Source organism: Dioscorea cayenensis, chromosome 14 (assembly GCF_009730915.1).
Source record: "Dioscorea cayenensis subsp. rotundata cultivar TDr96_F1 chromosome 14, TDr96_F1_v2_PseudoChromosome.rev07_lg8_w22 25.fasta, whole genome shotgun sequence".
Lineage (NCBI taxonomy): Eukaryota > Viridiplantae > Streptophyta > Magnoliopsida > Dioscoreales > Dioscoreaceae > Dioscorea > Dioscorea cayenensis.
Genome location: NC_052484.1, coordinates 18,440,747 through 18,464,624, shown reverse-complemented (window position 1 = coordinate 18,464,624; position 23,878 = coordinate 18,440,747). Strand labels below are relative to the sequence as shown.

Below are 23,878 nucleotides of genomic sequence, written 5' to 3'. Positions count from 1 at the left end.
CTATATATCATGAAGGGAAAACACACCTCGACATGGGGTATCTTAATGGTAGTTTCCCCTCACCTCTAACTTAAACTTTCCCACCAATCTTGTTTAACCTTTCACCAAGCTCCTCGGTTAGCCTTCACTATAAAAATATCTATGATTAAACCGAGTTCATTAGCCTTTATCTAGCTTAATTGAGCAAGCTTAGGTAGTTCGATTTATGTATTGAGTCAACCCTGTAGCGCTTCCCTGGCTGGGAGATGAGGAGGGAAGAGCTGATTACAGATTGAGAAGGGGATAAAGTGACAGGAAGAGAGGAAGGAAGGAAGAAGAGAAGTAAGAGACAGAGTGATGGATAGAAGTGGGGAGATAATATTTCTCTACCCAAACTACTTTCATTGGTTGCACATATATCAGAGTTCTTTTACAATAATTCTCACCATTCCCCGTGAGAACACTATTCTCACCAAGCTACAATGACATTCCTCCCCCATCACACAACAATGACTACCCGACATCCAACGTCTACATTATGAAGTCTTTATATTTTGCAGAATTTAACACACCCCGATTGGGTCTTGATGCTCTCCTATGCTGGCGGTCCCCACCATCCACCTTAGAGTTAGCCATTAACTCCTTGTCTGCCACAATGGCCACCTCTTGAAAACCCACCTTGTTCTCAAGGTGAAACTCGGGAAAGTGAAGCCGGATGTTAGCCTCATCCTCCCAAGTAGCATCCAGCGCAGATCGGTTTTCCCACTGAACCAAAAACTGACGTGTGGGTGTTGTCGAGGTTTGCAGAGTGCGGGAATGCAGGATATCAACCGGTTTGAAAACTGGATGGTCATCAATGAATTCCGCAGGAAGGGGATGTTGTTGAACTTGAGGGTCGCCGACACACCGTTTTAAGAGAGAAACGTGAAAAACGTTGTGAATTTTTGCATCAGTAGGTAAGGCTAGGCGATATGCGACGGGTCCAATGTGTTCCATAATGCGAAATGGTCCGAAAAATCTCTTGGAAAGTTTATGGTGTGCATGGCGCGATATAGAGATCTGCCGATAGGGCTGGAGTTTTAAGAAGACCCAATCATCAACTTGAAAGACGATATCCGTGCGTTTCGCATTGGCCTGAAGACGCATGCGATTTTGGGCCCGATGCAAGTTTGCTTGTAGAGTGCGGAGAACTGTAGAACGGTCAGTGAGAAGGTCGTCAACAGCAGCAACTGAAGAAGAACCGGTGATGTAGTCAAGTAGAGTGGGTGGTGGACGCTCGTAAACAGCATCATAGGGTGACATCTGTATGGCGGAATGCCATGCCGAATTGTAGTGCCACTCGGCGAGGGGTAAGAATCGCAGCCAATGGCGAGGATTATCGGCGACGAAGCAACGTAAATAATCTTCAAGGTATCGATTAAGGATCTCCGTTTGGCCATCGGACTGTGGGTGATAGGCGTGCTGCTCATGGCGAGTTGAGTACCATGAAGTCGAAAGAGCTCACGCCAGAAATGGCTCATGAAAACGGGGTCACGATCAGAAACAATAACTGCCGGTATACCATGAAGACGGACCACCTCCTTGAGGAAGATATCAGCAACACGTGGAGCGGAGAAGTGAGCTTCCAAGGCTGAGAAGTGGCTCTGCTTGGATAAGCGGTCGACGACAACTAGGATGACACTTTTGCCAGCCGAAGAAGGAAGGTGTGTAATAAAATCTAGGGAAATGGAATCCCAGATTTTGCCGGGAATTGGCAATGGATGAAGTAACCCCTGGGAAGCTGTATTGAAAGGTTTAACAGATTGGCAGATGGGAACAATTACGGATGAAGTCGCAAATTGAAGTGCGCAACCCAGGCCAATAAAATGTGCTGGAAATTCGCATAAGAGTGTGTTGCTATCCTGCATGACCGCCGACGGGGGTATTATGGAATTCAGAGATGATAAGTTGCTATAAAGCCGTCTCGGGAGGAACAAATAATCGGCCTTTATGAAACAAATGACCATTGGAGACTGAAAAGTCAGGGTGGTCAGCCGGCTGTTGCTTGATGTTGGTGAGTAATGTGGCGGACGGAGCATGGTGTTTATAGAAATGACGGAGAGCTTCATAAATTGCCGAGAGAGGTCGAGAGACAGTGGTAAAGGTGTGGATCGCAGCAGAGGCTGGGGGTATACGGGAGAGGGCATCCGCAACAACGTTACTCGATCCCGGTTTGTAAACTATGTCAAAATCATAACCGAGAAGCTTAGTTACCCATCGTTGTTGATCTGGGGTCTGGATCGTCTGGTGAAGAATGGAACGCAAGCTTTGATGGTCGGTTTGAATAGTGAAATGTCGGTCTAAGAGATAATGCCGCCAACGGCTGACCGCTTTAATAATGGCGTACATTTCGCGTGTGTATGCCGAGGAGATACGGAGTTGGGGTGGCAGCACTTTACTGAAATAGGCCACAGGATGACGACTTTAGAGAAGGACGGCCCCGACAGCGGTTGCAGAAGCATCTGAATGAACTTCAAATGGGTCACGGAAGTTCGGCAGCTGAAGGACGGGGGTCTGAGTAAGTGCGTTCTTCAATGACTGGAATGCAGTGGAGGTTGCCGCTGTCCAGATGAAGGCATTCTTTCGAAGTAGATCGGTTAACGGGGCAGCTAAGGTCGCATAATGGGCAACAAAATGGCGATAATAACCGGTAAGCCCGAGAAAACCCCGAAGACTACGGATGGAAGTAGGTGTAGGCCATTGCTGAACAGCTTTGTCTACATTATGAAGTCTTTATATTTTGCAGAATTTAACACACCCCGATTGGGTCTTGATGCTCTCCTATGCTGGCAGTCCCCACCATCCACCTTGGAGTTAGCCATTAACTCCTTGTCTGCCACAACCCCAAGTTACATAAACAAAACTCGATCGAGTTCGATCTAAGCTGAGTATCAAGCAACGACTTTTCAATCAAGCTTGAGCTCAAGTAGCTTACTACGTGGTTCAAACTCGATTGATTACACCCCTAGATCTTCTAAAATTGGTTGGTGTTGTAAATGAATCCTATAATATTTCCAACATGGTGTAAAATAAATGTGATGATATTGGAAGCTATATGCATAGGAGGGTTAGAGGGATGCTTGTAAGTGATGATATATGATATATTAAGTACATATAAATGTTTATTGCGATGACAAGCAATATGCCGGGAGTAGTATAGTTTGGGTAAGTCATTGGCTGCAGAGTCCTTTTAAGGGGAAAGAAACCCTCAAATGTTTCAAAACTAGATATACTTTATTAAACTACACAACATTCACTTTCATCATAAATCCAGAAGAGATTGACTTTATATTTACTTCAAAATTGTCATATGACATAGTTATTTGTATAGCTATATTAATTCAGAGACCAGGTTGGATATAACCATATAGTTCAAAAACCACAGTAAAAACTAATTTAGAAAGGTTAAATTCAACACCCAGCATCTAACTTGCTACTATTAACTAGAGTATTCTGCAAACAAAACGAGATGTCGAAAACACAAATCATATTCTTGGCTATTCCAATCAGTACTGTTATTACATTTACCAAAAAATGGATCCCAAATACCAGGATCAAAACACATATTAACCATTATAATTTTCCCATTCTCTTCTTTTTCCTTTTACCAAAACTAGAAAGGCGACGAGTCAATCATATGCTTCAACAAGCATTCTAGGCTATACAAGGATTAATGCATTTCTATCAACACTGATGCAGTAGTTACACTGTTTGTTCAAGATGTCGACACTAAAATTGTATTTTCTGTAAACGCGAAGGTATCATTTATTTGGGTCGCTTGGCATAAACAATAGCCCGAAACAGTTCCGGATTCAGCCATCAGTGATGGAATAGTTTCACTGTCCAGAGTGATGTCCGCTTCCGTTGGCGTCGTAGTTCGAATAAAATAATGGGGTTTGCTCTCCAGAATGCAGAGATCTCCTTGATCTGGGATGACTAGGGGATGAATTGTAGGATGTGCTGAATTCACTGCCTGCATAGAAGGATGATGGTGGCCTTGGCAGACCAGTTGCATCATTTTCCAGATTGTAGCCTTTTTCCACAGTATCAGCTTCCAGTGGTAACTCCTCCAGTGTCTGATGTTATCAATCAAGTTGGCGAGAGAGACGATGAGAGGAAACAAACACATCAATGAGCATGGACTCGCAATGGTAATGATTACTTGAGGTAAATGTTGGCAGAAACTTGGAGAAAAAACATACCCTATTGGCTTGCTGTAGAACCCATAAAGTTTCTCGAATGCGCTTCCTTTTAGCAACTATGTCATCAGGTTCTCTCAACATTTCTTCAAATAGGTTCTCCCTGCACAGACAACAGTGATGAGTTTTCTGGATTTACAAATTTAAACAAAAACAATAAATCAAGTGCATAAGCTAGAGTTTAGATGGAAAAAAAACAAGTTTCCAACAAATAGGCTGATTTGATTAAATGTAAACCGGGGAAATAATCATTGCTACCTGTAGAGTTTTCGGATAAAAACATTATGCAGTTCCCGTTTCGTATGATTGACCTGCATGGTAATAGGCAGCTCTGTCACTGGATGTAGAGTAAAAACAATAAACTAAAATCTCCTCTTTTTTTTTTTATTACACTTCAAGAAGGTTTACGAGGACAAGCTCCCGTTTCATTTATGATTGTGTGAATCACACTGCTCCATTAAAAGAGTAAAAGATATATAGAGAGAGAAATGTTGGTAGGCAGGGCAATGAATTGAAGAGGAAAAAGATTTATATCTAAATAACATAGACAAGGAGTGGACAAGATTTTCTGTTGCGAGACTAATTTTCAGTGATTGATTGAAGCATACGGGACCGCTAGTTGCATATATATGAAAAAAATGACCTTGATGAAGTGAAACTTTGAGCAGGAGGATGAGCGAAGGAAATAGAAGTCACCGAGATCTCATTCCGAAAAACAATCATAAAGATCATTTACCAGGAAGTGCATGATTGCCTTTGGTACAGAATCCTCAATATTCTTCCTGACTATATCATAGTACGACTTTAATAGCAACTTTGTGATGGTTATCTCCATAGCCTCTTGCTCCGTCTGATTTTCTGAGGGCTTCAAAATGATAGGCGGCTGAGATACAATGCATTTCAGCAACCATGTGAGAAACTGACTAAATGGAGATAAACAATAAGAGGATAGATTAAGTTGCAAGAAACGCAATTATACCTCTTTTAATTGAATCATAGAGGATGACTGTTCAACATTATGCACAGGAATACTGTAAACCTTGCTAGGAGAACTATCTCTTGTAGGAGCTCGATTATCACTGGAACCAAATATTGAAGAAATGCCCCAAGCTGATTTTGCACCACCTGATTTATCCAAAAGGGCAGATGATATAATGGATTTCTTTCTTTTGCATACATGGAACAGAAGTGCAAGTGTTGGCAGGTCAAAGGAGTATCTCACTTTTGTGTCTGAGAAACAACATAGTGTCCTTTTAAATTGGATCATAAGATGGGCATGGGTAAAATATACCAGAGCTCTTATGACTTGACTGACAACTAAGGGACTACTGGATATGCAATTCTTTTAAACCCAAAAAATGAGGATAAATATATCCATGTTTTATCCCCAACATATCCAGAGGGATATCTTAGTGAAAAAATGAATGTAAAAAAGTGGAATAAAAGTGGGCTAGCTATTCCACTAATAACTGCAATTTCTCAATGACCATCGGTAAATGGTTAGAGCTAAACATAAATCTGTTTATACCAGCTAAACAACAGATTTATTCCACAAATAAACATATCCATAATAAATAATCCACTTACCAGCAGAGCTTGGTCTCTCAGAATCAGCAACAGGATGAATTCCCTATTCAGTATCCAAAGAAAAGAGATAACCACATCACATGTGGCTCATGCTCATGCATTGACCAAAAAAAAAAAAAAGCAAGACTTGCAAGACAAGGTAATCTAAGAAGACAAAGAATGGCCTATACCTGATCAGAAACAATTCCATTAACAGTAGATCTACCAAGAATAGCTCGAGATTTTTGACTTTTTTCAGATGCTTGTGACTTATCAGAATCTTCCCCGTCCTAAACCCAAACATAAGAAATATCAATAACATGCTTACCAAAATGCATGAAAATCAGGTGTTATTGTTATCAAAATAAGAATTAATTGAATCCAGGAATATAACATGTTGACATCAATTAACCATGTAGCAGCCTGTGCATGAGTATGAATGTAGCCACTTCATATATCAAGTCTTCAGATTGTTTTACAACACGCTGAAGTGATCATTAACCAAACTTATAAATTTTTGCCAAGTTTGTTAACAGGAACGCCATCCAATGTGCATATCAGCCAGAGAATGTCTATCCAGTGTTACAACATTTAGTATGAAGAGTATCCATCAAATAAACATCATGCTAGCTTCTTTGCATCTTATCAAGAGAACAAATTCAACTTTCAGAATCTAGAAGATTACAAGAGACAGACAGACTAGATTGGAAGAGTTAATTGATGGGTACAAAAGACCCATAAAAAAAAACATGTCACACCACAAGTCAAATAATAAGCTTCAAGAATCTCGTTAGCGTTATATGACAAGTCCATATATAAAGACATAGACGCAAGACACCAAAGACACAGCAATTAAAGAAACAAACTTACAGAATAAAATAATATACAAACCTTTAACCTCACTGATGATACCGGTGCCCTAGATAATCTAACTTGTTGTTGTGCAATCTCTACCGCTTTGCTGCCACCAATGAAATTAGGATGAGATGTGTTTATATAATCCATCTGCAAGACCAAATTAATATGATCAGTGCAACTGACTAAACAATAGGTGCAAAAAATAATATCACACGATGGTAATTATAATGCCACAGTATGCAGAATTTCATACTGATAACAATTTCTATGTCCCATAAAGTTTTCTTTTTATAAAAATATATTATCTTGGATTGCAGGGCACTGTTACACCGCAAAATATAAGATCTTTCACAAATATAAAATGTTCCATAATCATGAATTCTGATCCTTCAATAAAATCAAGAAAGTATTAAAAAATTCACCATACCAAAATTTAAAATAAAATGAAAATGTAACATAATGAGGAAAAATTCAATGATGGAATATAATTTAGTCAAACATTTCTTTCAAGACAACTCAAAATAAAAGAAATTAAAGAAAGGCATAAGTATACCTCCATTTCAATCATGTGAGTTATCATTGTCTCTGCAGGTTGAAGACCTTCTCTTAAAAAGCTCCAGATTACCTCATCCATTTTCTTTCTAAGAAAAGGAAACCGTTGCAGCTCACCAGCTAAGCACCGATGGCTCATCTGATATGAGGAAGACAAGCATTTGACTCCAAAGAATAAGACAAAAGGTAATTTGATATCACTAAAATTTAAATTTAGTAACAATTCGTCAAGTAGGAGGGAATTTGTACCTTGATCAATTCATCATAGATAAATTTTGCACATTGAAGGCTCGGATCAAGCAAACGACCAATCTGCCTTCTTACAAGAATGTCAAATGGCACCTAAATATTGTTTGCAAATTAATCATTAATAATTATAATACATGAGGAGAAAATAAAAAGTGTGAAGTTTCCACACAAAGCAACATTTATCAACACCTACCTCCGGCACAAATAAAGCACTTTTAGGTCCACTAGCATTTTGAATAGCCAGTCGAATGTCCTCATCAGTCATTCCATCACATGGATCAACTTCCTACATGATTATTATATTCATTTTAAGAAAAGAAGCATGCAGGAAAAAGGATCAAAGACGAAGTGAACTTGGACAAGTACAATGGCCAGCCCACAAATACATATGCACAAAAGCTAATGCGGGACAAATGTCATATCTTACCGGAGTGCATTGCACCAAACACCATCTATTAATAGGAAAATACAAGAAACCAATTGTATACTTAAATTAACACTTCAAACTAGCAAATAGAACAATGACAATAACCTCCAAACTCTTCACATAGATTGACTGGAAAATATAATGAATTCTTGCTCCTCCAGAAAGTTCATCAGTTGATAATTCATCTTTCCCATCTACCATCGAAGAAAAAGCTGCAAGAGAATAAAATTTTGGCATCTTGAGAGCAATTTTGTTAAGCTATATCAATTAATCAATTAATTCAAACTCTACAATTTGTTTAGACAAGGTTAATAAATCATTTATGACAAAAAAAAAACACTGAATTTTCATGACACAACTCTTCCAGTTAGGGGACACATTAAAGATCACTACAAAATGTGTAGCACATGCACATCAAATAGCCTGTTGTGTAATGCTATTATGCCTTTCAATGGAAATTTGACATAAAAGAAGGTAGATAGTCATCTGAAAATTAAATGGAATGGCCAGACCACCATCACATCAATGACTTGTATATTCCGCACATGTTCATTCTAAAGATCTATAAATGCCCATAATATTATCTGTGATCATAAGCAACATCCATAAAACTGCTTTAACTTCCTACATTATCCACCATTATGTGTAATGCGAACAATTATTGCGTAAGAAACAAATATAATATCATTTTCATGAATACTGCTATCCTATGTGATGGTGTCAGGCAGGATCAGTACAAGAAACATCAATAGCTGAATCAAAAAGACAGCTTCGTGGTGCCCTCAAATGAGGAAGGGTCAAGCAACTCAGTGTCATATGACCCAGTTATTTACCCTAACTCTCACTCCCAGACCCAGAAAAACAAACATCCTCAAAAATATAATCTAAAATCATTAGTTGATCATCGTGTGAAGCCCGCCTACATAATATTTGAGACCCAAGTAATAAATCATAGTGACATAATACAAACTACTATGCTTCTCCATGCTCCACTTAATCTGGATTTATGGCGAGTAAGGCAGCAGTCTTTTGGCTCCTCTCATACTCAGAACTAGTTATGATCTAATTCAGAACAAAGGAAACCACATCTCAATAATTTTAGGCTTTACCATACATGTATTAAAACAGAATAACTAATATTTATCATAACTAGCTCTAATTTATCCCATGATCCTAATTATATTGTGAATCATGTCAAAGTAGGACTTGAACATCTATGGATGGGATTTTCCCTAATCAGTAAAAGCCTGTTATGATTAGCATGATTGACTGCAAGACAGGATTCCAATTCCACAACTGACTCATAAAATCCTGCTAGTTATAATTTATTTTGATTGCAATTTGTAAATAAAGGCAGAGACATACACAGGTTACCTATTAATATTTTCACAATGAAAACACCCAAATGTTTTAAAATGGTTGCAGGCTAAAATGTCCAAACATAATTAATATTCAAGTTCAAATAGATGATGCCATGATGGATATGATAGCAGTAATGGAAGTCCACTCTGTTCTGCTCCATTTCCAAAAACTACAAATCTTCCTGATTCTCAAGTTTAAAAGCCTAAAAGATGGCAACAAACTCCTAATCCATAAGTATCTCAAGCTCCTAATCCATAAGTATCTCAAGCTTGTCAATAAACAAGATCTGCTTCATGAACTAAAAGAGGGTATATATAATCGTATGATTGTTTGAATGAAAGGCAATACATCTAGTAACCAGAAATTAGAGGGATATACAATACCTTCACAATATTTTGTGAGAATATTCAAGAGCTTCACTCCTTGGCCAGCCTGTAATTGAAACAATACAGATTGCAAAGATCAATGAAGAAGCAAATGAAAATGTCAAAGTATCACCACCAGAAAGCACAAGCAATAGGACTAGAATACTAAAGCAAACTGTATGAAATTTCAATTAAAGTTGACAGCTAGAAATACAGTTATAATTATAAGAAAACCATTGCTTAAACAAAGGGATAAGGAAATTTTTGTATGAAATTAACCATACAGTTAGAATACAATATTACGTTGAATTAGATCAACTATCCGGTGGACTAAAGAGATCAAAAGAGAAGCAGCTGAAGATTCCCACAAAAAACAAAAAAAAGGAAGCTCATTGTCAGTGGTCTAAGATTGAACTCAATTATTGGACAAAGCAAATTTGAGCAATAAAGAGGTCCACCACAAAAACAATGTAACCACTGAGTTCACAGTCTTGACATTGGATTCCTAATAAGTAATAACACTAAAGAAAGGTATATGGTCGTTGGAAATTTCGAAGAAATGTCATCTTTTAAAGAAGCCAAATGCACACACTAGGATTTGCTTTCAAACATGGATTTTATACTCTGATAAAGAATACCTTATATATCTTAATAGGCATCCATGTTTGGGTGATAGTGGTGATTCTCATTCCACATAGGAGTATAGGACAGACAGTCATCACATTAGCATCACAAAATGGCTGGACATCAGAAAAGGGGAAATTTTGGCAAGCACAATAGGTCTCTACCACTAAGTTTTGCCACCCGCATTTCATAAAAGCCAAGCCCATTGCCTTCCTTCTCCTACCTCTTCACTCCTCACCTTAAAGTTTATTTTAATATAGGTATCATTATCCTACAAAAGTTACCACATATCTCATCTAGCATGGCTTGCATTTGTTTTCCTTAATAGTACAGCTAGCATTCTTGGTAATGGTGAGGTCAGCTATTACAATTATTGACATCTATGGTGAAGATGAAGCATTTCCTTAGGTGGTTTATTGGCTTTCCAATTGGGTGCTGACCATGTGAATCAAATCAATGATGAGGTGTGAAGTGCTGATTGGAAAGTCATCCTTGTATTTTAGTTTTAGTGCCCTAGTTGCTGCTCATTTACCCATGAGGTTGGGGAATGGGTTTAGCACCTAAACCAGGTTTATGGACTAAATCATTGTGCAAACCAAATTCAGAATGTCTACAATCAGTGGCAAATGCTTAGGTATGTACATAGATTGACAAGAAATGCACTTAGTAGGCATTGAATTTAAAAACAAGCACCTGCAATAGATTGGCAAATGCGTGATGAACTATAAAAAGTATCAACCTACTTTGAAGTAAACAAAACCGAATTAATATATGACAAGGTAAGAAGGAAACATGTAGTTAATCATGTACTACGAGCCCCCACGGCTAGTTTTTACTTTTTAGACTGTGTGCATGGAAGGTGTAGGTTATGTGCTCCTGGCACTTTCACCAAGAAGACCTCTCCAAGCAACTGTCACATTTCAACATGCCTTGGGAAAAACATAGTTAAGAACCATGTGCCATATCTCTCTTAGAATTAAGAATGGAGCTAACCTTTTTGGTTCACATATGAAAAGAACACTTTAATGTAAATGTAGAATAACAGAGTAGGCAATACATTGAGAAATAGTAAATACCTTTGATTCTGCAACATCACCATAAGCTGCATGTTCTTTTGCAACAGCCACCAACTGAGAATTTATGCGAGACTTAAGGGATGGAAGAATTGCCCTGATATGTTGTACCAAAATCTGCATATTATACAAGTAATTATCAATAGTAAATAGATCATTATGTAACTGATGGACTTAAGAGATTACTCGGAACTAAATTGACTAAAGAAGATATATTCAAGAATCATAGATTAGTATAATTAAAGATGCAGGTTAGGGCCAATGGAAATTCAAGAGGACTTCGAGAATTTTCTAAAGAAAAACCAGTTGAATACCTGATTCAATTTCTTGGCCAACTGAGGAATCCCCAAGCAATGAGCGAGACCATGATATACCTAAAAACCAGTACCAAATAGTTACTATATTCATAAAAGTACAATTGCAGCAGGTGCAATAACTTAATACTAATTTAGGAATATATACAGGTCGACTCCGAAAAAAGCTCTCTTCATATGCAAGTGCATCCTTGATGCTACGATTTTGGTTGATGTCCTGACCAATTGAGAGAACAAAACAGATAGATTAGGAACTGAACAAACCAACAATGATGCACAATAGTGCAAAGGAATAGAACCATCCTATCACAAAAGAATGACTGCTTAAGAACCTAATCATCAAGTTGTTTGCCAGTGATTGTTCATTGGTTTTGAAGCAAATTTCTTGGAGTAGAATAAGTCAGTTTTTTCTCAAAAACCACCAAACCACTTTTGAACAGGCCTTTTGTTTTATCACAAAGAGGGGCACTAGCTATCTAAAGTGTATCAAATGCACAAAGAAAAAGAAAAAAACATGCGCCTTAGAAAAAGTTTGAATACATAACCTAAATATAAGAGTTACTATGATGGCAGTTTTCTAACCTTTAGCAAATATTTCAATTCCACGCATATTAGTAGAGAATAAAATGAATTGGGAGCAATACATTAGAGCTTAAATGGAACTTCCACTTAGGGCCTGTTCATTTTCCCGCAAGTGTCAGGAAGTGAAGAAGTGGGTGGAAATCACACTTTGCTAAAATGGTTGGAAGTGGTGGAAAATTGCATTTCAGGTATTCATTTCATAGGAAGTGAATGGGCACCAAAGTGATTGGAAGCTTCACGACACTTCCAATGGGATTGGGGTAGTTAGGAGATGCAATAAAATACTTTAGTGACATTTAACTAAAATGAAGGAAGTAGGCAAAGTGAGAAAACTGTTACTTCCTCACATACAGTGAAATGAATAACCACCACATGGAAAGTCAACCTATTTTGGCCACTTCCTCTCCACTTACTATGAAAAAAATGGGGCCCTTATGGATTTGCTTAATTTAGAGACTTTAGGATGGTAAAAGTTTTAGATGTGAATTTGCATTATATTCCCCCAAGCAGAGGTCTGTTCCTAACACCTATCTATGTTTAAAATTTTCTCATGTTCAGGATGATCAATTGAAAACATTTTGAACCCATCGAACCATAATTACAGGCACATATAATCTACCAAAGATGAAATTTCTCTGTAATTGTGAGAAATAAATAATGACTCTCACACAAAACAAATATAATCATGTTGATCAAGAAATGGCATACCTCTTGACTACGGTTCACTATGCCCACATAACCAAGTTTAAGAGGGATCACCTTTCCCGTTAAAAGATTACGGGCATCAGTGCCTCTGTCCATTATATCCAACTGAACCAACAAAGCAAGGGTGAAGAGTTACCAAATATAACAAATGACAAATTAGAAACAGCAGACAAAGTCGGACCATGCATCAACAAGCTCAAGAAATACAATACCTTTGTGATGACACCAATTGTCCTGGAACCTGAGAAGAAAAATGATATATTAAAATCCAAAGTCTGACTTGATATTTGGCTTATCTGTCACAAATTGTACATTTGGGGCCCAGTGCCAAACGAGATTTGCAAATGAAAAGGTCATATAGTTAAAATAAAATTACCATCCGGATCAACAATCCTCGCCATCTGAAGGGCATCAGAATTTGCTAAATCTGCATTAGCTGGTGAAACTGCCAAGATAATGCAAGTCTCATATCGGATGTAGGACCTAATCATGTTTCTAATTCTATTCTCAATATCACTTGGCTGATCACCAACAGGCACTTTTGTAATTCCAGGCAAATCAACCAAAGTAATATTTAAAACATTCGGAGAGAAAATCTTCAAACGAATCTGTTTGTCTGAAACCCCCTTATTCCCTCCTGCTTCTCTATCAGTTTCAGCCTGACACATACAGGCCACAAATTTTGTTACTTCAGACAATAAAGCTAGCAGCGCGATTGAACATTCACAGGAACTTCCAAACAGTTATTGTGCGATTAAATAATACTGCTAATACAACAGTATTCTCACATATTTTAATAAAACAGAAACTAAAGATGAAAACCTAATTGCCAAAATTAAAATATGTTGTACTTATCATCACTGTTAACAGAGCATTTTGAGAACCAAAATTTAAGCATTTCATTAAATTAAACAGTAACAAAAAAAATTAGACGGAACACGAAAATAACAAATACAATGAAAAATCATGCATTGGATTTGCTCTTTAAATAATCAGGAGCACCAGTTTGTGCTGTAAAAACAAATAGAAATTCGAAATATCAGAAACCAAAAACGGAATTATCAATTCTGACTATTAAGAAGTTTTTATCAAATTTAACTAGCAAAGCTCCAAAAATTGAAGGACTAAAAATATAAATAAATAAAATAAATAAATAATCACCTGAATTTCTCTCCGGATTTCCAAGAAGTCATAAAGCCGTTTTCCAGGCAAGTGAAGAAACTCCCCCCACTCATCCCCTTCTCCACCAGCACCATCAACACGAGGAGGGCACTGAACAAGCTGCAGCACCAGCGGTCTCCGCGTGCAAATATCCGACCCACGGGGCAAGAAATCCCGGCCAACGAGGGCCTCAAGAACACTCGATTTCCCACTGCTCTGACTCCCCACCACCGCCACCTGGGGAAGATCGATCGTCGAGTCACTCCCAAGATGAGCGAATATGTCTTGGAGCTTATTAACGATCGGGATCACCGAACTTCCTATCGCCTCCGCCAATTTCGATTCCGCAGCAGAGGGCGCCAAGGGAGTGCCAGCGCCGGCAGCACCACCGGCATGATCCTCTGCCATTAGAGGATCAAATCTGGATGCGATTGAAGCCCAGATGCGCAAAACCCTAGCGTGGGATTTTGAAAGGCTGAAGAGACGATGGAAAAAGCTCGGGCTCGGAAGGCGGAGAAAACTCGGAAATGAATCTTGGAAAAAAAAAAAAATTTAAAAAAATGACGAAAATGCTCTCGAGTTGAACCGTTGAAGCTTTTTTTTAATTTGCCCCTTAATAAAAATGACTATAATAATTGCTATTATTGGATGGGTTCAAATTTTAAATTTTCATCTAACCTTTTTTTTTATACACTGTTTATATACTGTGTTTATCAGAATTACTCAGAGACCTGAATATAGATTCTCTGTGAGAGAAACATTACCTGAATCTACTTCTCTGGGAAAAAAACATTGGTTTCACTCCTTTAGCATTGTACAACATGAAGATTTTTCTATAAAATCTGGAAACCATTATAAGTAGTCTATATTTATCTGTCTATTTGACAATTCATTAAAAAGTTTAATTGTTGTACAGGTCATGTAATTATGTACTTTCTGTCTTTTTAATCCTTATAATATTTTTAGGTATAATTAAATCTTTATATTTAGTCAAATTAAATCATTTTAGTCTGCTATGTAGATGGGCAAGTGTAAATTGTAAGGACTTAATTATACCTAAATATATTATTGTGGATTAGAACGATCCCAATTCGACTAAATATGAGAACTTAATTGTACTTAAAAATATTAGAAAGGCAAAAAAAGAAGAAAGTAGACAATTATAATGATTTGTACGATAATTAAAACCTTCATTAAATGGAGACGTTTATTGCTTATTTATCATACATATATATATATATATATGGAGCAATTTAAAATGATCAATATAAATGTTCCAATCATATGATTAAAAAGGGGCCTGAGATGGACATAGCCAACCGAACAAATTGTTTGAGCATATAATTATTAATGTATATTTTAATTTTTTATTTTCTTTGGTATAATGTAATATTTTATTATTATTTTCTGTTTTCACTCTTGTTAATTTATCACATTTATATAAATATTTATTAATTATGTTCAAATCAATAGGCTAAAAAACGTTGTGAAAAATATATGAAACTAATACTATTTTGTCTTAATTAAAATAGTACTCAAGTTTTGATGATATCCCAATCATTTTTATTAGTTATTGGTTAAATTTATACCGTACGGTTTGTAATATATTTTATATAATGAAATCATGGTTATTAAAAGCACAAAGCACATTAAGACACTAGGAGTTCAAATCGCTTGGGTACATAATGCAAAGCTCAGACACACACCTTCTCTAAACAAGGTGTACAAATATTTTAAAAGAATTAAAAATTCATAAAATTCATAATACATATTAAACTTTCATAAAATAAAAAAAAAATTAAAATTCAAATTTGGATAAAACATGCATAGAGCAAAATAACAAATCATCAATGCAGTAAAAAAATCACCAATAACTACTACGATTAAGAAATACTCTTATGTTAAGAGATCCTAATTACTATTAAATTTTATATTTTGAACTATTTATGTTAAATATCCTATCACTTCAATCTTAATTGTATAGATAACATGCAAGCAAAGATGCATGCCTAAGTCATAGCACATTTGATTAATCTCTTGAAGAGTGTGGTAGTCCATCAAATCTATATTCATGTCTAACATTCCAATCTTAATTGTATAGATAACATGCAAAAACAAAGAAATATGCCTCAAGTTTTAGAATATTAGACTAATCTCTTGAATGAGTATAGTACTACACCATCTTCAAAATCTAATTAACATTAGTAATTACTATTGATTGATATTTAATCAATAACTCAATTATTGAGGATTAATTACATGAATGCATGAATATATGCTATAGATCATATTTACCTCACAAAAAATTGATAAACACAAAATCCTCGAGCACGCACATGTAATTTTTTACCTTTGATCTAGAATAAGTAATGGTTTCTTTTGCTTCAAGCAACTAATGTAAATATGAGGGTTTTTTCATAGCAATATTTACCTGAGTTAATTTATATATATTGAAGAATATCCTGTGGAATTAATTTAAATTTTTATATTTTTATTGATGGTTTCTTTTTCTGCAAGTAACTAACGTGAATATGAAGGTTTATTTATAATAATATTTACATTAGTTAACCAATATATATTTATATATATTGAAGAATATCATGTGGAACATACTTAAATTCTTTACATCTTTAACAAATTTATCCATGTTAATTTTAATAATTACAATGGCTATCAATAACTTACAATTTAAACCAAGAAATAGAGATTTTTATATGTGAAACCATAATTTAAGATTTTACATATTAGTCCATTTATCAATAAATATTTTATATAAATAGGTATAATTAGACCACGAGCAACCCCCACTTATATGTATGTCTCATTATTTTTTTTAAACATTTTAAAATTTAAAAAAATACTTATAATAATATACTTTCTTATAATAAAAATATTTTCAAAAATTAAACAACCAGTTTCTCATTGAGCACATAAAAAAAAATACAATTTAGAAAAAAAAAATTCTACAATAAAGAGTGATAAATCTCATGTTAAATAACAACAAACTTTTATGTATTCATAATATTAGTCTTCAATTAAACATCACTAGTGAATACCATTAAAATAATATAATATATGTATATACACAAAGTTTAATAACACCCTCAGTTAATAAATAATTTTTTCTCTTTATAATAGTGTTTAGTTCAAGAATGATGTAATGATTCAGTTTAATATTTATTAACTACAAATATCTTCACGAAACAAATTTATTTTATTATGATCGAATATAATAATAATTTTTATCTGTTAAAATTGATTAAAATAAAAATACGAGAGTAGAAGTAGAAATAAAAAAATTAAAAAAAAATTTGATTAGGCAATAGTCCAACGGTCGAGATCTGTTCTTGAGGATTGAGGTTGTCTGAGTACCCGTTAATCTCGCCTCAAGATTCGTATTTGATCCAAGTTAGTAAAGTTCTAATCTCGAGATAAAATCAACCGCTGTGATTTCTTCATCTCCACTGTTCTCACTAAAACCGAGCTCTAAAAATGCCTCACTGACCTCCTCTTCTTCTTCTCCTCTTCATGCCAAAACCCTAACCCTAACCCTAGCTCTCGCTTGCTCCAATGCCGCTCCTCTCCCCTTCCTCCCTTCTACGCCACCGACCTCTCCTTTTCGCTGGCGCCGCTGCAACCGCTCTCCCCCGCCGGTTCTCCATCATCTCCTTATCCGGCGCCCGGGAGAACCCTCCGAAGCAACTCCTCAAGGCCAAGGAATCCATCAAGTCAGTCCCATCTCTCTCCCCCTCACTCGAACCCTCCGGCGCCGTCCCCAAGCTCCTCCCCACCCAGGCCATCGGCCTCGTTGCCGCTGCTCAGGCCAACTTCATGCGGGTCATCGTTGAGTCCGCTGGCGGCCCCCCAGATAATCCCACTATCTTCAACGAAGATCCACGTATTGGTAGAGAACTCCTTTGCGTTGTTAGGGCCCTGCTTAAGAAGATCAAGCGGAGAGTTTTGGTCGGAGATAAGGTGCTCGTTGGCTCGGTGGATTGGACTGATCGGAAGGGGAAGATTGATGATGTTTTTCAGAGGAAGTCTGAGATGCTTGATCCTCCAGTAGCGAATGTGGATCATTTGTTGGTGCTGTTCTCGATGGAGCAGCCGCGGTTGGAGCCGTTCACTCTGACGAGGTTCTTAGTGGAGGCTGAGTCTAGTGGGATTCCGTTCGCATTGGCGTTGAACAAGTCAGAACTTGTTGGAGAGGAGGTATTTGTTGGAATTCACATGCTTGCAATTCTTTATTGTTGAATTGTTATTGTTGCTTGTGCCATGCTTATTTGTTGTTTAATCTTGATTTTATAGCATTTTCTGAGTTTTAAGGTGAGTTTTTCTTGTAACTTGCTAATAGATGGTGTAGAAAGAATTAATCAAAGTTTTGTGATATGTGAATTGAATTCCCAATCAGACTGTGTCTTGATAACTTTGCTGAAGACTAGAACCTTTTTGGGTATGAGATGAATTGGTCCTCAGTAGGAAACCAGGGGTTCATAATGAAGCGACATGAATCATTTATGTGAAGTCAGTCAGACCTTAGTTGACTGTGATATGAACTTTCATGTTATACTGGATTTGGCGGAGATCACTGACATGCCTGTGTGGAACAATTTTGGGTACGGAATGAGTTGGTCATGGGTAGCAAATATGAGTTTGCTTGTGAAATGGGATGGATATCTAACAAGTTGTGATCTGTAATATGAAATTTCCTCTTTTGTTGGGGTGGTGGTTTGTGTGTGTGGGTGGGGGGTTGATTGTTCACAGGATCATGGAATTTTTTTGGGTTTGAAGCAAATTTGTCTTGGGTAGGAAAGCAGGGTTAAACTTGTGTCGTGGATTAATATCTTATGTGGTGGGTAGCAAAGCAGGATTAAAATTGTGAAGTGGATTCATTTCTCATGTGGGATTAATTGAAGCTTTGTTTTCTGCTATATTAATTTCCTATTAGAGAAAATTGTTGGTAAGACTATATGAAGCATTATTGTGCTTGAGATAAAAACTTGTCTTGGTTAGAAAACCATGACTTGACTCATGGAGTATACTAATTTGCCCTATCAGTATTGAATGCCTATGATGGCTAGATCATTAAAAAGGTCTGCTTGATATAATGTGAAACATTGTGTGTGACTAATTTTTGGGCTACATGAGAGGAAGTCGTGAAGTATCAATGAATCTACTAAAATTGTTTTGGTGCTATAGATGAATTATATAATATTTCCAACATGGTGTAAACTTAATTCGATGATATAGGAGAATAAGCTACATATAGGAAGGGTGGAGGCCCATTGGTAAGTGCATGATATATGTAGGTAGATGTAAATGTTTATTGAGATGGCTAGCAATATGCCTGGAGTTGGGTTGGTCATTGGCTCTTAAAGTCTTTTTAAAGGGTTGAGCATAGGAGAGGATGGGAACAGGGACATGAGGCTATGTTTGTGGGCATTGTTTTTTGGCAGGTACATAGATCTATTAGACAGCATTTTTGTAGAAATGTTTCTAAATTTCCTTACTCATCCAAACGAATAACCCATGTCTGTAGTCCTTTTTGTTGAAAGAAGATATTGAAACCCGTAACTTGGACTTATGTCCACTTATATTTGAATTGATTAGGGGAAATGACCAAGCTAAAGTTTCAGAAAAATCCTTCTGCCTTCAGTTGGTCTTCTTTTTCTTTTTGCCAACCTAAACTCTAAAAAGTGCTTTTGCTTATTCTCCCAATTCCTTACCCAGTTGAAGGTTGGCTTGTTTTTGTCACCAGTATTCTCTCTTCTAGCATTATATGACCAACTTCAGTGAAGCCTTTTTTATATATGGTTTATTTTCTTTGAACAATAAATTTTAAAGCTCTGCAAGAGGTACTTGCTGTGACATGTTTTACCAAGTTTTGTTGAAGAATACAACTTTATGTTTATTTGAATTGGTTCTTGCTGATGGCAGCATTGAACCTGTTTTAATGTTTGACTGTGCCCAGTCCTGTTATAGTTCTTTTTGTCGATAATTAGGATGGGTAAGTAAACTGCTTTTCAATTTTTGTTTTTTATTTTCTATTGCATTTCTTGTTTTTGTTTTCAACTAATTGTTCTTGATGAAATTGATAGTTCTAATGCAGACACTATCCGCATGGAATGAAAGACTTAATTCCTGGGGCTACAAACCATTATTTTGCAGTGTTGAGACTAAAACTGGCCTAGCTGCACTTGAGAAAATTTTGCAAGGACAGACTACTGTGATTGCTGGCCCAAGTGGCGTGGGGAAGTCCAGTCTTATTAATACCTTGAGAAACACTCAGCACATTAATGATGAAGAAGAAATGAGTTACTTGAAAGAACGTGTAAGCATTTCTTACGGTTTGCTGCTGTTAGACCTCCACTGTTTATAATTTTCAGTTACTCATTTCCATTGTGGTATATTTTTATGCACCTTTTTCCATAATATTTTGAATGTCTGTAGTTTCTTTCCTTATTACTTGGATTTTTTGGATATCTGTTGAGAAGCTTTGAAATTTGTACTACCTTAGAACTATATCATATTAAAACTATTGACATCATTGTCTCCAGATGGAAGGCAGTAAGTGGTTTGGCGATCAGCGGGTTGGCGTGGTATCTAAAAGTGGAAGAGGAAAGCATACAACAAGGCATGTTTCTTTACTACCACTCTCAGGTGGAGGTTATCTTGCTGATACTCCTGGATTCAACCAACCTAATCTTCTAAAAGTGACCAAGAGATCCCTTGCAGAAACATTTCCAGAGGTATTTCTTTATATCTAAACATATGACAATCTTTCAGATTACCTTTTATTTTCCTTGTGTTTCTCTGCCTTTTTACATCATATTATTTCTGTTTCATGCGTCTATGTTCATTTTATTTCAAAGAAAAAGTACCAGTAATCATTTTCGTATGACTTATTTCCCCGCTTATTCAGATTAGGCAGAGGCTTGAGGCTGCAAAATGCGCATTCAATGATTGTTTGCATCTTGGTGAAAAGGGATGTGTTGTTGCTGCAGATTGGGAAAGATATCAATACTATTTCCAACTGCTCGATGAGATCAAGATCAGAGAGGAATTCCAATTAAGAACAATAGGAACTAAACGAGAAGGCGATGTTCGGTAAATTTCCCGCACAACCGTATCTCATAATGCTTTGCATATTTGCAGTATAAAGGCTACATTTATGGTCTGCAATCGAGTTTTTTTGACATCCAAACCTTTTCCAGGTACAAGGTGAGAGACATGGGAGTAAAACAAGCAGAGCCGCGACTTGAACTTAAGAAACACAGACGAATATCTCGGAAGCGGCTCAACCAATCCATTCTCAACGAACTTGATGAGGAAGATTGGTCGGACATCGAAGAGGGTTCTTGGTAAGGCTAACCATCCGCGGCATTTCAGGCCATTCTCACATTGTAATTACTCATAAACATATGTTGTTCATCTGTATGCTCTGCTGGAATTTGGTTTTACACTGTCTGTACAGCAACCTGTATATAAGCAGGAGTTCAGCCCAAAAAATAATAGATTTAACACATTTTGTCACTTTAACTTCAGCTCAGGGCAATTGTAGCTTGTTTTCTCATTATTAATTTTTTTTTTTTATTTTGTCTAAATCCACCCAGAATAAAAGAAAAGAAAAAAAAAGAAAAAAATAATGTTCATGTTGAGTGTGGTTATTAGTTATTACCAATCTTGAGATGAGAAAATGAAAAAGTAAATGCAATTATTTTCTTGCCTTGGATTAATGGAAAATAAATACAAAGAAAACAAAATAAAACAACAAATAAAATAAATAGTGAATGTGGTTAATGCATCTTATCATTTTCAATTTAACCATATATATATATCGCCTATACATGTCGCCTAGAAACACCTTAAATAATACAAACTAAAATAAATATTTACATAACTACACCCCAACAATATCTATAGACTATAGCAAGTCTATAAAAGCATTGCAAATCACTAATTGCAAAATCTATCTCATTAATTGGGTACATATATTTTTCCTCTCCACTGAATCCTCCCAAATCTATTAATTCATGCATCACCTTATACTCTCCCAAAAATCATCTATTTCCTATTTCTGTATTATTTACTATTGTATTAACAGACACACACACACACACACAGAGTAGCAGTAGCAGTAGCAGTATCAGTAGCAGAATGATGTTGAATAGCATAAAATTTCTTTCATCTCTTGTTTTGGTTGCAACCACTCTTGTTATGTGCATTTGCTTCTACTACTCCTCTGTCCCACTTGCAAGAATCCATGTTTCTACTCTTACCAGCACCAAATCTTAACCAGGTCAATTCATGATCATCTTCTTTTCTTTTTTTTTTTTCTTTCACCTTTCATATATATATATATATATATATATAATTCATTTTTTACTTTTTAATTACATAAATTTGTTTTAGTCTAGTTTACTAGTCTTTTAAGAAGATTTACAAGTGATGTATCTTTATATATATATATAAACATATATATAATATACAGAATGGAAAACACAGAGAGCTGATGAAGGTGTTGAGAAGAGCTGCAATGGTAGATAACACTGTGATAGTCACAACAGTGAATGGAGCATGGCCGGAAACAGAGGCAATGCTAAAGCTTTTCGCTGAGAGTCTTCGCATCGGCGACGGCACCGAGCATCTTCTCCGGCATCTTTTGGTGGTGGCCATGGACTTGAGAGCTCTTGCAATGTGCAAGTCTTTGCATGTTTTTGACCATTGCTTATATTTGGAGTCAGTATTGATAAGGAACAGAGATTTAAGGAAGAACAGGATAATGATGTTGGAAAAAATTCATTTATTAAGCTCAGTTCTTGATCTTGGTTACAGCTTTATCTTCACGGTATGATTCTTCAACCATCTCTTTTTTTTTTTAATACTTTATAAGAGAAAAATAAAAACATTAACTGATTTATATATAGGTCTTGTTTGAATTGACTTCATCAAAAAAATATTTTTTCTCAATTTAGTAGAAGTGCTTCTGGAAGAAAAAAATGTTTCTCCAAAATAAAAATTTAACACTTTTTTTGTATTTTGTGTATAAATTAACTTTTTAGTAGAAGCAGAAGCTGTAAAAATAAACTAAAAAACAGTTTTTTTTCAGAATCTAGTAGCTTATGAAAATATTTTCATTTTTTTTTTACAATTTCTACTTTTGCATAAAGCTAATATCAAACAAATTTTTTAACACAGAAGAAGTGGTTAACATATACAAAAGTATTTTTGGGTTTTTTAAAAACTAATCCAAACAAGACTTACATATATATAATTCTTTTTATTTCTTTGAACTAGGATTTGGATGTGTTGTGGCTGAGGAACCCATTGAGGCAATTCTCACCAAGTGCTCATCTATCAATCAGCAGTGATTACTACAATGGCAACCCTTGGGACATGAATAACTTGGCCAACACTGGCTTCTTCTATGCCAAATCCAATGCATTTACCATTGAGTTTTACAAGTATTGGTACATGAGTAGAGCATTATACCCAGGCCTCAGTGACAATACACTGTTTAATAAGATTAAAATGAGTGCTTATGTTCAGGAACTGGGGATTCAAATCAATCACTTGGACACTGATTATTTTGGTGGGTTTTGTCAGCAAAGTGAAGATGTGAGGAAGGTGATCACAGTGCATGCAAACTGTTGTGCTGGTTTGGAGGATAAGTTGCATGATTTGAGGGTGGTTGTTGAGGATTGGAGAAAGTATAAAAATGGGTCTGTAGAGATTGGAGGGTTTAAGTGGAGGGTTCCTTTAAACTGTCATCTTTGATGTGTGGTTTTATGAGTACTCTTTTTTGATTTATTTTGTTGTTGGT

General features: G+C 36.2%; 3 protein-coding genes across 3 annotated transcripts; 2 read left to right on the top strand and 1 right to left on the bottom strand.

Moving 5' to 3' along the window:
• Positions 1-3,487: 3,487 nt before the first annotated feature.
• On the bottom strand, positions 3,488-14,598 carry LOC120275518 (dynamin-related protein 3A-like). Its single transcript, XM_039282127.1, has 20 exons — positions 14,056-14,598; positions 13,271-13,553; positions 13,107-13,135; positions 12,898-12,999; positions 11,756-11,824; positions 11,608-11,667; positions 11,297-11,410; positions 9,615-9,663; positions 7,975-8,081; positions 7,636-7,728; positions 7,443-7,535; positions 7,195-7,332; positions 6,675-6,788; positions 5,975-6,073; positions 5,805-5,847; positions 5,197-5,342; positions 4,954-5,100; positions 4,476-4,528; positions 4,221-4,320; positions 3,488-4,094 (listed from the first exon to the last, which is right to left on the bottom strand). The coding sequence occupies exons 1-20, from the start codon at positions 14,461-14,463 to the stop codon at positions 3,855-3,857; spliced, it is 2,487 nt and encodes an 828-aa protein (XP_039138061.1). The 5' UTR covers positions 14,464-14,598; the 3' UTR covers positions 3,488-3,854.
• A 2,959-nt stretch (positions 14,599-17,557) lies between these two features.
• On the top strand, positions 17,558-21,594 carry LOC120275480 (small ribosomal subunit biogenesis GTPase RsgA 1, mitochondrial). The gene is made up of 5 exons (XM_039282072.1): positions 17,558-18,267; positions 20,165-20,386; positions 20,613-20,804; positions 20,978-21,162; positions 21,270-21,594. Exons 1-5 carry the CDS (start codon positions 17,626-17,628, stop codon positions 21,418-21,420), a joined length of 1,392 nt encoding a protein of 463 aa, XP_039138006.1. The 5' UTR covers positions 17,558-17,625; the 3' UTR covers positions 21,421-21,594.
• A 997-nt stretch (positions 21,595-22,591) lies between these two features.
• LOC120276217 (uncharacterized protein At4g15970-like) lies at positions 22,592-23,832 on the top strand. The gene is made up of 2 exons (XM_039282939.1): positions 22,592-22,903; positions 23,353-23,832. Exons 1-2 carry the CDS (start codon positions 22,592-22,594, stop codon positions 23,830-23,832), a joined length of 792 nt encoding a protein of 263 aa, XP_039138873.1.
• Positions 23,833-23,878: the final 46 nt, after the last annotated feature.

Excerpts from the sequence above, each read along its gene's own strand:
- LOC120276217 (XM_039282939.1), top strand. The coding sequence starts at position 22,592 with ATGGTAGATAACACTGTGATAGTCACAACAGTGAATGGAGCATGGCCG. Across the intron at positions 22,904-23,352 it reads GTTACAGCTTTATCTTCACG|GATTTGGATGTGTTGTGGCT; the intron begins GTATGATTCTTC and ends TCTTTGAACTAG.
- LOC120275518 (XM_039282127.1), bottom strand. The coding sequence starts at position 14,463 with ATGGCAGAGGATCATGCCGGTGGTGCTGCCGGCGCTGGCACTCCCTTG. Across the intron at positions 7,729-7,974 it reads TCTATGTGAAGAGTTTGGAG|GAAGTTGATCCATGTGATGG; the intron begins GTTATTGTCATT and ends ATAATCATGTAG. Across the intron at positions 7,536-7,635 it reads GTGCTTTATTTGTGCCGGAG|GTGCCATTTGACATTCTTGT; the intron begins GTAGGTGTTGAT and ends AACAATATTTAG.
- LOC120275480 (XM_039282072.1), top strand. The coding sequence starts at position 17,626 with ATGCCGCTCCTCTCCCCTTCCTCCCTTCTACGCCACCGACCTCTCCTT. Across the intron at positions 20,387-20,612 it reads TGAGTTACTTGAAAGAACGT|ATGGAAGGCAGTAAGTGGTT; the intron begins GTAAGCATTTCT and ends CATTGTCTCCAG. Across the intron at positions 21,163-21,269 it reads AAACGAGAAGGCGATGTTCG|GTACAAGGTGAGAGACATGG; the intron begins GTAAATTTCCCG and ends AACCTTTTCCAG.